This window comes from Talpa europaea (assembly GCF_964194135.1).
Source record: "Talpa europaea genome assembly, chromosome: 2".
Taxonomy (NCBI): Eukaryota; Metazoa; Chordata; class Mammalia; order Eulipotyphla; family Talpidae; genus Talpa; species Talpa europaea.
The window spans coordinates 153,638,402-153,650,610 of record NC_140068.1 but is presented as its reverse complement, the minus strand read 5'-3'; the positions used below and the strand labels follow the sequence as shown (position 1 = coordinate 153,650,610).

At 37.2% G+C, this 12,209-nt stretch overlaps 1 protein-coding gene across 1 annotated transcript in view; it reads right to left on the bottom strand.

Moving 5' to 3' along the window:
- The window catches only part of RANBP9 (RAN binding protein 9), a gene marked incomplete at both ends in the record, with an annotated part of 79,678 nt that overhangs the window by 25,700 nt on the left and 41,769 nt on the right, over positions 1–12,209 (bottom strand). The window contains one exon of the mRNA XM_084228647.1: positions 7,489–7,511. Within this exon, the coding sequence (XP_084084773.1) occupies positions 7,489–7,511 (23 nt within the window). The remainder of the gene's footprint in view (positions 1–7,488; positions 7,512–12,209) is intronic.

The window sequence follows — 12,209 nt, the reverse complement described above, 5'->3', positions numbered from 1 at the left end:
AAATAAATCTTTGAAAAAAACAAGGCTTGCTAGTCTGTATTTTCTTGACAAATTAAAAAAAGATATACTTATCAACACTGTAAAAGAAAATCAACCTACTGGAACACTCTGATAAAACTATGAACAGTTTAAAATTTGTCACAAAACATGCCACAAATGTCCAGACAAATGGACTTTACAGAAGAAAAACACCTGCCACACATTTAAGGATTAATATTCCAAACATACTATATCACACACAGGAGGTTAGGAGGTTAAAGATTACTAATTCAATTTTTAAAAAAGATTTATTTATTTATTTATTTATTTATACATACAAGCACTGGGTACAGTCAGAAGCGCGGGAGGGTGAGAGAAGCGCAGAGCAGGCAGACTGACGAAGTACACTGCTGAGGGGAGCAGCGGGCGGCAGGAGAGGTCTGCGCGCCATGTGGGACCCTTGCCCGGCAGCTGGGGATCGAATCGGTGCTGCAGAAGCCGCAGGCAGCTTCGCAACCCAGCACTCAACCGCTGCGCCACCGGGGAGGCCCCTAATTCAGATTTTTTAAGTGACAACAGATACAAGCAATTTGAAGAAATATGACAATAAAAATATGGAGACTCAATTTTTTAAAAAAAGCAAAATAAATTAAGAAGTTTGGGACTCCCTGGTGGTGCAAGGGGTTAAGATGCAACCTATGAAGTTGTCCGCAGCCACTGCAGCCAGCCAGGGAGCAACCCATATGGCGCAGCAGACCTCTCCTGACTTGCCCACTGCTCCCCTCAACAGTGTGCTTCAGTCAGTCTGCATGTTCTGTTCCCCACTCTGTCTCTGGTGAATCTTCTCACCCCCTGCACCTCTGGCCTGTGCCCCGGCTCTTGTATGCATAAATAAATCCTTTAAAAAAAAAGAAGTTTTTAAACATCAGGTTAAGAAAAAATCAAGAGTGCCAGTGTTAACAAAGGTTGAGAAAATAAGCCCTCCTGTCCACTGTAAACAGAAATGCAAATTAATAACCTTTTAAGAGAGAAATTTAGCAAAATGTATTAAAATTCATAATACAATTTTACTTGTAGACATTTAATCAAAGAAAAACAAACATGTACTAAGATATAGGTCCCACAGCATTATTTGTAATAGCAAATAAAAAATTAGAAAGAATGTCCACTCACAGATGACATTATCTACCACATTCATTAAAGACTAGACTACAATAATTTCCAGATAAACGATTCTCAGTGTATCTAAAATAAAACACTGCCAGTTAAATCTCTGATAGGCCATAGAGTATAAGATGCACTCCCACTTCATACATATTAAAAAATGATAAAGTGTGCATCTTAGAACTGTATATCATACAATAAGATAAAAACAAAAGGATATGCATAATATTTGTATACTGACACAGAAAGATGTATAATAAATATTACTAAAGAAAGCAGGCTATGGAATAATAAACTATGATGCCATCTTTTCTGTAAGTATTTAAATAATGAACATACTGGCTGATAGAAGCTTAGAAAGAGATGGGAGGGTATATACTCAAGTTAACAGAATATATCTAAAAAGTCTGGAATATTGAGGAACTTTTTTTGCACATTTCTGTACTAATAAACACTTCTTTAATTACTTAGAATATTTAACACTACATATTATTTCTATAATCAGAAAGTGTTAAAAATAATTAAGTTTATTTGGGTTTAGGCTCAATGAAAAATAAATAAATTTTTATACCACTTATTCAACCTCAAAACTGAAGAATTTGAGCTCTGCCTGTTGTCAGCCTTTAGGTTATCTCTGAAAATGGCTCATTAGTCACTTGACCCCGACAACCCTACAAAGGCATGCAAACCAAATCTTCAGGTTCATTCTAAGAAGACTGGTGAAACTGCCCAGGCTACCTCCATGTTCAAAAAGCCACCGAGTATCTGAAGGACGTCACTCTACAGAGCAGAACGTGCCATTCTGTCTTTACAAAGGTGGAGTTGCTAATGTGCCCAGGCCAAACGGTGGGGCTGGAGGCAGGGTCAGTGGACTCAAGAGTGCTGAATTTTTACTACACATGCTTATAAATGCAGAGTAATGCTGAACTTTAGGGTTTAGATGTAGATTCCCTGGTCACTGCGCATGTGTGACCAGTGCAGGGGAGCAAAGCCCACAGTGAGCTTTTCCTGCCACAGTGAGAAGACCTTTATTGGAAAAAGAGCATATTGTTCCTAAACCAAAAGAGGAGGCTGCATAAAAGAAAAAAAGACATCCCAGAAGAAACTGAACAAACAAAAACATATGGCCTGTGATTAAGTTCAATGTAAAAGAAATGTAAATAAAAGTAAGAGCAGGGGATAAAAAGCTAAAGAATTTGAGTGAAAGGATTAAGGACATTAACCCTTAACTTTTTTAAAAAAATTAGCAACTTTAATTTGCTAGATTTCTAAAAATAGAGTAAAACAATTTAGTGGTTTTCAGCATACTCAGTCGTGAACCATGACCACTATCCATCACCAAATTCCAAAGAGTGGCCCTGTACTGATAAGCAGTCACTCCCCATTTGCCAATCCCCTGACAACCACTAATCTACTTTCTCTCTTCTAGACATTTCATATACATAGAATTATATATGTGTGGTCTTTTGTAACTGACTTCTTTCATTTAGTATAAACCTTTGAATGTTCAACCATGTTGCATGTAAGCATGTACCCAGATTATGAATTTGTTATTTTCCAGAAGCAGTTTCTAAATTAAAAAAAATCCTATAGAATTAGACAGAAGAATAATTTGTCTTTAAGATATCAGAAAAACAGATCACTGCAATTTTACTAACCTATGAAAGATACAGTGTTTTACTAAACACTGTTCAAAAGGCAAATACAGACAATAAATTCATATTCTCAATAGCATAGTTTTCCTCTAAAGGATTTTTCTAGAAAATGGAAATAAATTATGTATCTATAAAAAGTATATTTCAAACCAGTTTAAGGAACTAGAGTAGAGAGTAGCAGCCTTCTAAGTCATAATAGCTTCCATAACAAAAGGAATTTACCTAATCCCAAACTGCATTACTTTATAGATGGACACTTCTCAAATTGGTAAGCTGACTTGAAGATTACTCTGAAAACGACTGATGGTTCCCCAGCTTTATGGACACCCTATGTCCTGTCACAGGTATGATGCAGTCTACTAGGCAAAATTGCTTTTTTTCTGTAAATATACTCTCTACAAGGATTTAATGCTGCAACTAGTTAGTGAGCGTATAGGTGCAGAATATATAAACACTTGTTTCATGGTGCCCTTTTTAAGTAGAAGAATATGATACATGTGGAAGTCCCAGAGATGTCACTCATAAAACTTAACAGGTCTCAGAACCACTACAGTAAAAGGAAATTCATAACCACAACCATAACCACATTAGCCACTGTTACAAAGTTAAATACACCCCTTGATAATTACAGACAGGAAAAAAACAAACTGATGATTCTAAAGCAGGACAAAAATGAATTAGAAGGCAATACAAAAATATTTAACCAGCTAAGCTTTTTCCAAATACTCACCAGTCTATCTACCAAAGAGAAACAAAAACTAAAACAAAAAAATATTTGCTCTTTCTGCCAAGTTGATTTTACATGCCTAATGCCACAAAATGGAGGGAACCACCCTGCCTGGCTACTAAGCCCTTTAACCAATTTCAAACGGAAAGAGTCTTATCAAAACCTCTGCAACGGTCATGAACACATCAACCTACCTACCATGTTCCACACCTATACTCCATCACCCCCTCATGTGGTTTCTCCAAAGCCTAACCCCTCCACTTAAGTTGATTCCATCCCTACCATCTACTCAAAGGCAGTCACCATGTTGCTTTTCCTCTCTGTATTAACATCATCTTTTTTGCTTGCTACTGAATCATTCTCATCAGCAAACATCTTGCTAGATGTAACCCAGAATGTAGGTAAAACCTACATTCTACCACCAGTAATGTCCTATTTCTTTATTCCCCGCTGTTCTCAAAAACCATCAGTGTCCATATTCTATAATTCCTGTCTTCCTACTCTTTTAAAGCACTTTCAATTTGTATTTCTCCATTATTCTGTTGAAAATTCTTGTAAAGGTCACTGGTGTCCCCCACTTTGCTAAATCCACTTGTCAATCTTTAGTCCTTAGCTTATGTGATGTATCACATTTGATAAGGCATTTGACACAGTTATTCCTTCCTTTTGATAAACTTTCATTAGGTTTTGGAGACCTCCAATTTCTTTTCCTCCAAAAAAGCTCACATGCTTATTACTGAGCCAGGTACAGAAGCACTCCAGCAGAAAACAAAACAGTGATGTTTTCAGTGTGATATGGTAAGATGCTACTGATCTTGATACGTCAGGACTATGCATGCTGTCTCATCTTACACAGCCAGCTTGGTTCTTCTCCAATATCTCCTCTTGAATTGTACCTGATTTTATTACCAGTTTTATTCCAAAATCCATTGTGGTTTTGCTTCTTAGCTGAGAATCGCTTGATCCTAAGTCTTGTTCTTAAGTCTTCCTCCTACCTCACTGATTGCTGCTTCTCAATTTTCCTTTGCTGGTTTGTCTTCTCTCAAAATCGTCATGTCCCAGAACTCATTTGGTTCCATTTCTCGTCTCTGCCTGTACACACACTTCCTTATTGACCTCATCCCAGTATTAGGATTTTAGACACTAAAATGCCACTGACCCACAAATTTTTTTCTTCAGTCCAGATCTCTTTCAGTGCTTGAATAACCATCTGCATATCTGACAATTCCATTTAAATTATCCAATTATCAGATTACCTGCCTCAAAATTTGCTCTACCCCTATATACTCTTAGCAACACCAGTAAGTGACATCTCCATTCTTTCAATTCCTCAAGCCAAAAAATTCTGAAGTCAGATCCTGTTTCTCACAGTTTCACATCCAGTCCATCATGAAAGTTCTCCTGGTTCTGATTTATTTGTATCCATTTTACTTTTTAATCCATGTGGGAATCTTCTTGGTATCAATATAAGACAAATCCTAAGACTACTTCTTCAAAATGATACTTGTTTCATCACTGCTTTTAAATAATGCTTCTTGATGAGCAATTTTGACTTACAGTCTCCGAATTTTGGTAAATTTAGCAAAATTGTTTTCTATTATACCATGGATTTCTTTTTTCTGAGTATTAATAATCTGTAAGATTGGGTCTCTATCCCCTGCCTCTAAGTTAGAAATTCTACCATTGCTCTCAAAACATCTCTGAAACTGGAACGTGCTCTATCAATGGCATCTTATATCTGATCAGGCAGTTGTCATGGAACAGCTGTTACTGGTGTGAATCTGGAAGAATGAGCTAACTGAAAAGTGTCTTTTTTTTTTTTCTCCCCCCTGGTTTAACAGCTGGATAATAGCAACCTCCCAAGACATTTTTGTCAACAGGTCACTTAGGACTAAGTGAGAAAGGACTATCAGAGTTCTGGTTGTTTTTCAGAACTCTGAAGTTTGGTTCACCCCTTCTGATATTAAAAAAAAAAGTGATAGTATCGAGATATGAAAAAAGGTGATGAGCTTAGAAAAAAAAGCCAGAGACCTAACGGAGAACCTGAGAGATGTTCTTGATAACACAGAAGACATCACGCAGAAAACCACAGACATCAACTCGAAAACAGTTTAAAATAAAAGACTGGACTCTGAACATGAAGTTAGGGAATACCTAAACCAAATGTGTACTGCTTATTTCATCTTTTTCAGGTGTTCAACAGTGATTAAAAATTTGTTTACAGGTCCTCCCCGGTGGCGAAGTGGTTGAGCGCTGGGTTGCGAAGCTGCCCGCAGCCTCTGTAGTGCCGGTTCGATCCCTGGCTGCTCCCCGGCCACCGAAGGAGGGTCCCACATGGCGCGCAGACCTCTCCTGCCGCCCGCTGCTCCCCTCAGCAGTGTACTTCGGTCCTTCTGCCTGCTCTGCTCCCCGCTCTGGCGAATTCTCTCACCCTCCCACGCTTCTGACTGTACCCAGTGCTTGTATAAATAAACAAACAAACAAATAAATAAATAGATAAATAAATCTTTAAAAAAAATTGTTTACATAACCATAAGAGGTCATTCAGTGGTGTAAAATAAAACTCCAAATGATAAGAAAGCACTGTACTACTAGTTTTTTTCCCCTTTAGTGCTATATATGGTACGTATTACAACTGATCGTCATGGATTTGTTCAGTAAGGTACCCAGACTCAAAACACTTTTCACACTTCTTGTGAGGCAAGTCACCACCACCTACCTGAATTTCTACAATTAACCTCCACAGAGGTCTGCTTGCTAACCTTACTCCCTCCTGTAACATACTTTTCAACCCAATAGTCAGTGATCCTTTAAGAGCTGAAGTCATATCATGATAACTGAAACTCCCCAATGTCTTTGCATTTGACTCAAAGCAAATGAGTCCTTTCAACGGCCCTCCAGGTCTAGATGATCTAGCTCATTCTCCCGTCATTGTTCCTCACTCCTCTTCTCTTCCCTGCCTTCCTTGTGCTTCTCTACCATACATCACACTATTCTGATACGCTCCTACATTACGTACCTCTCCGTCCCCCAACTGTTCCCTCTTCCTGGAGCACTCTTGCTCAACCTATCTATTTCATTAACTTTCTCACTTCAACTTATTGCTCAAGTCTTACCTTGAGCAAAGGCAAGCAAATGTGCCATGTTTTACCTTTGGTACTTCCACACTCTATTTGTCTTTCTTTAAAAGTATTGCAAAACTGGGGCCTCCCTGGTGGCGCAAGGGGTTAAGCACTGCACTATGAAGCAATCTGCAGCCTCTGCAGCATGAGTTCAATCCCCGGCCGGTCAGGGAGAAACCCACATGTCAAGGCAGACCTCTTTTGTCTCGCCTGCTGCTCCCCTCAGCAGTGTCTTTCGGTCAGTCTGCCTGTTCTGTTCCCCACTCTGTCTCTGTTGAGTCCTCTAACCCCCCTACATCTCTGGCCTGCACCCCAGCTCTTATATGCATAAATAAATAAATCTTTGAAAAAAAAATATTTCAAAACTTTTAAAACATTATGATGTACTTACTCTTCATGTATTCCTTATTCTCTAAATTCCCCTAACCCTGTAAGAAGACATATGCGTCCCCCTGTCTTCCTGAATGGTGTATCCCAAGCTAAGAACTGGTCAACACAGTAGGCATTCAATATATGCTGAATGACTAGAAAGCTCTATAGCCACTTGCTGAACAGTCTAGTAACACCAAGAAAACATATTTCAAATGAATGCATACTGACATTTACAAAGGTACATTTTAAGTAATCATTTTTATTTATTTTTCAGTTATCACAAAATTCCAATGCAATTTGGGGCTGAATTTTTGAAGGTCCACACCAAGGATGACTGGGAAAAGGGTTAATTCTATGAGTGACATATAAACTCAATAAGTAACAGCAAGATTGCACTCTAAACATGTTTCTTTATACTTCCTTTAATTAAATATGAAATGTCACTTTTTAAAAGAAACTAATGTCTTACCGGTAGGTCTGTGAAAGCAATACCTACAAAAAAAAAAAAAAAAAGGCATTAGAAGCTCCTTTTCAAAGGCAGACTATGATGACAAGCTGAATTTCTAACTAAAAATAAAGGAAAGAATGGTAAAAGGGAAAAAATAAAAGCTAAATATAAAATAACAAGACTAACTTTTTCTCAATAATACTATCCTAGGTCTGAGTAAATATTGTCCCCTCTAAGATCATCAGTTTCATTAGTAATGCACTAATTTTATTTCTGGGCTCCTTCTATACTCTTTAGGATTTCTGAAATGGTTAAATACATCTTCAAAGTTATGCCAGGAGCCACATAAGAAAGTTGATTGTAAAATAGTTATATTTGATTTTTGACTGACACCCAAGGTATTTTATCCAATCTTACATTTAATCATCTTCACCCGGACTTAGCTTTTAAATAACTGTATTGGGGGGGGGAGAAGACAAGGGAGGACTTTTTTGTTAAAAAAAATATATAGTACAATTTATTTTTCAAGAAATTACTTTTAATGTTTAAAAGTACATTCTTAAATAACTTTGGACTCTGGGAGGAAAAAATCAATTCTTCCTTCAAAGGATAAAAATATATACAGTTGGACCTCCCCAGTGGCGCAGCGGGTTGAGCGCAGCGCTGTGAAGCTGTCTCATAGCCTCTGCAGTGCGGGTTCGATTCCCTGCTGGCCAGGGAGACACCCACACGGCGCAGCAGACCTCTCCTGCCTCACCCGCTGCTCCCCTCAGCAATGTATTTCAGTCAGTCTATCTGCCCTGTTCCCCGCTCTGGCTCTAGTGAATCCTCTCACCCTCCCGCACCTCTGGCCTGTACTCCAGTTCTTGTATAAATAAAAATAAATCTTAAAAAAAAATTATACAATTGAAAATCTCTTGAATGTCCTCTGACAGTAATTTCACAACACAGTCATGTTCCAAACACTCTTGAGCAATGAGATGTCACTGGAATAAGACTACTGGCATCCCAAGGGACACTTTAATAATTTCTACTCAAATATTCAAATGTATTAAAACTTATTTGAAAATAAGCTAGTAAAAAAATATTGCTCATTCATGTTTAAAAAGACTGAGCTCTGGAATAACAAAAGAAGATGTCATCGGTCAATCAGTTAATCTCAAGTCTTTCAATCTAAAAACACATTAAAATAAAACAAAATGGAAGAACCACATCATCATCACCTCCTTTGGTATTAAACAGCATCTGAAAAATGAAGGCATTTCCATTATATTATCTTTAAGGTCTCTTCTGAATTGATATTCTATGATTCTATGATTGTGCAATACAATCAGAAAACACAACTGGCTGACTCTCGATATTAAAGTAATAAATTTAAAAGACAAACTGACTATATCTACTATATGTATATATATATTTAAAAAGTGTATAAAATAGTGCTTTGTCCTATAGTTTAAAAAAAAAAAAACACCTATAAATTCATTTGGCTTGTCAAAAGAAAAAGTAAAGTTGGAGACTCTCATCCCCAACATTCTGATTGTTTTTACCTTCATTAATAAGTAGAAAGGAAAGTAATTGTATGAAGAATAAAGTTTAGAAACTTTATTCTAAAAATTTAAGTAAACTAAAAAAGATACAGAAAATAGAGAGCATTTTAATAAAAATAATGCCATACATGTCTTTACCGGTAATTTTTCACAACATAGCCGACTTACAAATTTTCTTTAAAGATGTTTACTCATAACAAATATTGTCTAGGGCCTCCCTGGCGGTGCAGCGGTTGAGCACTGGGTTGTGAAGCTGCCCGCAGCCTCTGCAGCACCGGTTCGATCCCCGGCTGCTCCCCGGCCACCGAAGGAGGGTCCCACATGGCGCGCAGACCTCTCCTGCCGCCTGCTGCTCCCCTCAGCAGTGTACTTCGGTCCTTCTGCCTGCTCTGCTCCCCGCTCTGACTCTGGTGAATTCTCTCACCCTCCCGCGCTTCTGACTGTACCCAGTGCTTGTATAAAATAAATAAATAAATCTTTAAAAAAAAAAAAAAAGTATATTCAGAGTTGTACAACCATTACCACAATCTAATTTAAAAAAAAAATTGTCTAAACTTATATTGTTTTAACTAAAATAATTTTTCATCAGTAATTAATGAAATCCTTACTCTTTAGCAAACATTATTAAAAAAATCCAATTTAATTCTATACATTAACACTTTTGAACACAGTCAAACATAGCTACCACAAGCTATTCATACTCAGACTACAAAATATGCCACTTCAACAAACAGACATAATTTTTACACAGAAAATATTTTTTATATTTCTAATTTCGCAATTTATCAAGGAAGGCACTTTTTGAAGTGATCTTTAATTGATGAATGATATTCAACAAATATGTCAAAAAAATTCCAATTAACCTAGATATTGAAATGTTTCTCCTTTAATTATTTTCCCAAATAAAACCCTTTCTTTCTCTCTACATGGTAGATATCTATTTCAAAAACCTTTATGAGACTGAAAACTAAAGACGCCTATCTGCTTTTGGACAGAAATTCTCTACTTTGAGAAGTAAAAGGTAAGAGTAGCTGAATAATATATTATCTTCTAGATGCCAGAATGCGGACTAGAGGTAAGCATACTTCTTTTGTAAAGTGCTAAATAGCAAATATACTCTGCTCTTGGACATCCAGTCTGTGTCACAACTACTCACTTCTACCACTAAGTAGGAAACAGTAATAAATGAACGGAATAGCTATGTTCCAATGAAACTTGACCCATGGGCTGTAGCTTCTTGGCTCTATTCTAGAGGAATCATTTCTGCTCACCAATGTTTTACCACTGCATCCCAGGCCAAAAGTCTGGTACACAACATATAGTGAGTACTCACTGTGTACCCGGCAATGCTCTAAGAGGTTTGCATACTCCGGTTTCAGTTTATCTAACAACCTTAATAAGGTATGTATTACAGTGATCTTATTTTACAAAGTAAAGAAACTGCAACACCGAAGTATTAAGTAACATGCATAACAGCACAAGTTGTAAGTGAGGAGACAAACCCCGGCAACTAAATAACCCATCTTAATGTTATACACCCTGATCTATATGCTTAATAAATATTATATTTATGAATTAATAATACAAATGCTTCATGTTAATTAGAATGTGATTACATCATTAGGTAATCGCTTTTAATATTTGTTTTAATAAAGTGCCACTGTTTTACATCCTTGTTAATTATTTTCAGAGTATGTGATTTCTCTCTTCTAGTGTATTCTCCCTCTACCACAGCTCTCCCTCCTCCTAAGCACTCACAGTCCTCACCATCACAGTCTAATGTGTTCTCCCTGCAACTCCTTTCACTCTACCCTTACCCCTCCTGGATACATCGGATCTATGGTCAGCTTCAAGGTTTAGGCTCTTATAAAGCATTTTTTTAAAAAAAGCTTTCTTATTTAAAAAAAATTTCAATTTAAATGTTTGTGAAAATCTAATAGGAAAAAAGATAAAATCACATTACTATGATCTTCCCATTTCCCCAAATAAAATTCTCAAGGTTAAACATTAAAAAAAACTTTAAAAAAAATTTTGGTTTTAAAATGTCATCTTTTACACTTCTGAATCAAAGGTCATACTAAAAAATCAGCTTTCTCCTGGTTTAATTTAAGATATCTTGAGTAAGATAAGATATCCAAATTAAGTGCTTGGTATGTCAGAATATTATCAAACAAACTGTATCCTTCTGGAAACTAGATGGTCACAACAATCAAATCACAAATATACGGGCCTCCCCGGTGGCGCAGCGGTTGAGCGCTGGGTTGTGAAGCTGCCCGCGGCCTCTGCAGCGCCGGTTCGATCCCCGGCTGCTCCCCGGCCACCGGAGGAGGGTCCCACATGGCGCGCAGACCTCTCCTGCCGCGCCCGCTGCTCCCCTCAGCAGTGTACTTCGGTCCTTCTGCCTGCTCTGCTCTGCTCCCCGCTCTGGCTCTGGTGAATTCTCTCACCCTCCCGCGCTTCTGACTGTACCCAGTGCTTGTATAAAATAAATAAATCTTAAAAAAAAAAAATTATTAAAAAAAAAATCACAAATATACATGTAATTTGCACGGCACCCTTAATCAATGTATCATTATACCAATGAGGCTGCAAGGGTCTTCTGTGGACTTGGGATAGCCTTTAAGTCAGATAAAACATAGGGCTTCAAATTCAACACTAATGGATGGAAAAGTTCTAAGCTAAATATACACATGAAAAAGACACTAACTTTTTACCAGGTATGTCAAGACACTAAAGAATGGCTATTACCAATGTAGCTAGAAATTTAGGATTTACGACTATGAAAAAAAGAACAGCATTTAATGTTGTATTAAAAAACATATACATGTCTAAGCATACTATTTGCAGTCGGATTTTTAAATACTATTTATCAACAAAACAGGTTACTTAGCTTTTGCTTTTCATTTATCAGAAAAAATTTGCTATGAATAGGACTTTTCAGACAGTAAACGTATTTTAAAGCCTTTTTATTTTAAAGCATCAGACTTAGTAATCTTTACTTTTAGTAATGCTAAAAACAAAACAAAATTAAAAACTTTCTAAGAACAGGGGAATATACCTATCAAACTAATTTAAAATTTAAACTGCTATGGGAGGGCCTCCCTGGTGGCGCAAGGGGTTAAGATGCAACCTATAAAGCTGTTGGCAGCCACTGCAGCATGAGTTTGATCCCTAGCCAGGGAGCTACCCACATGG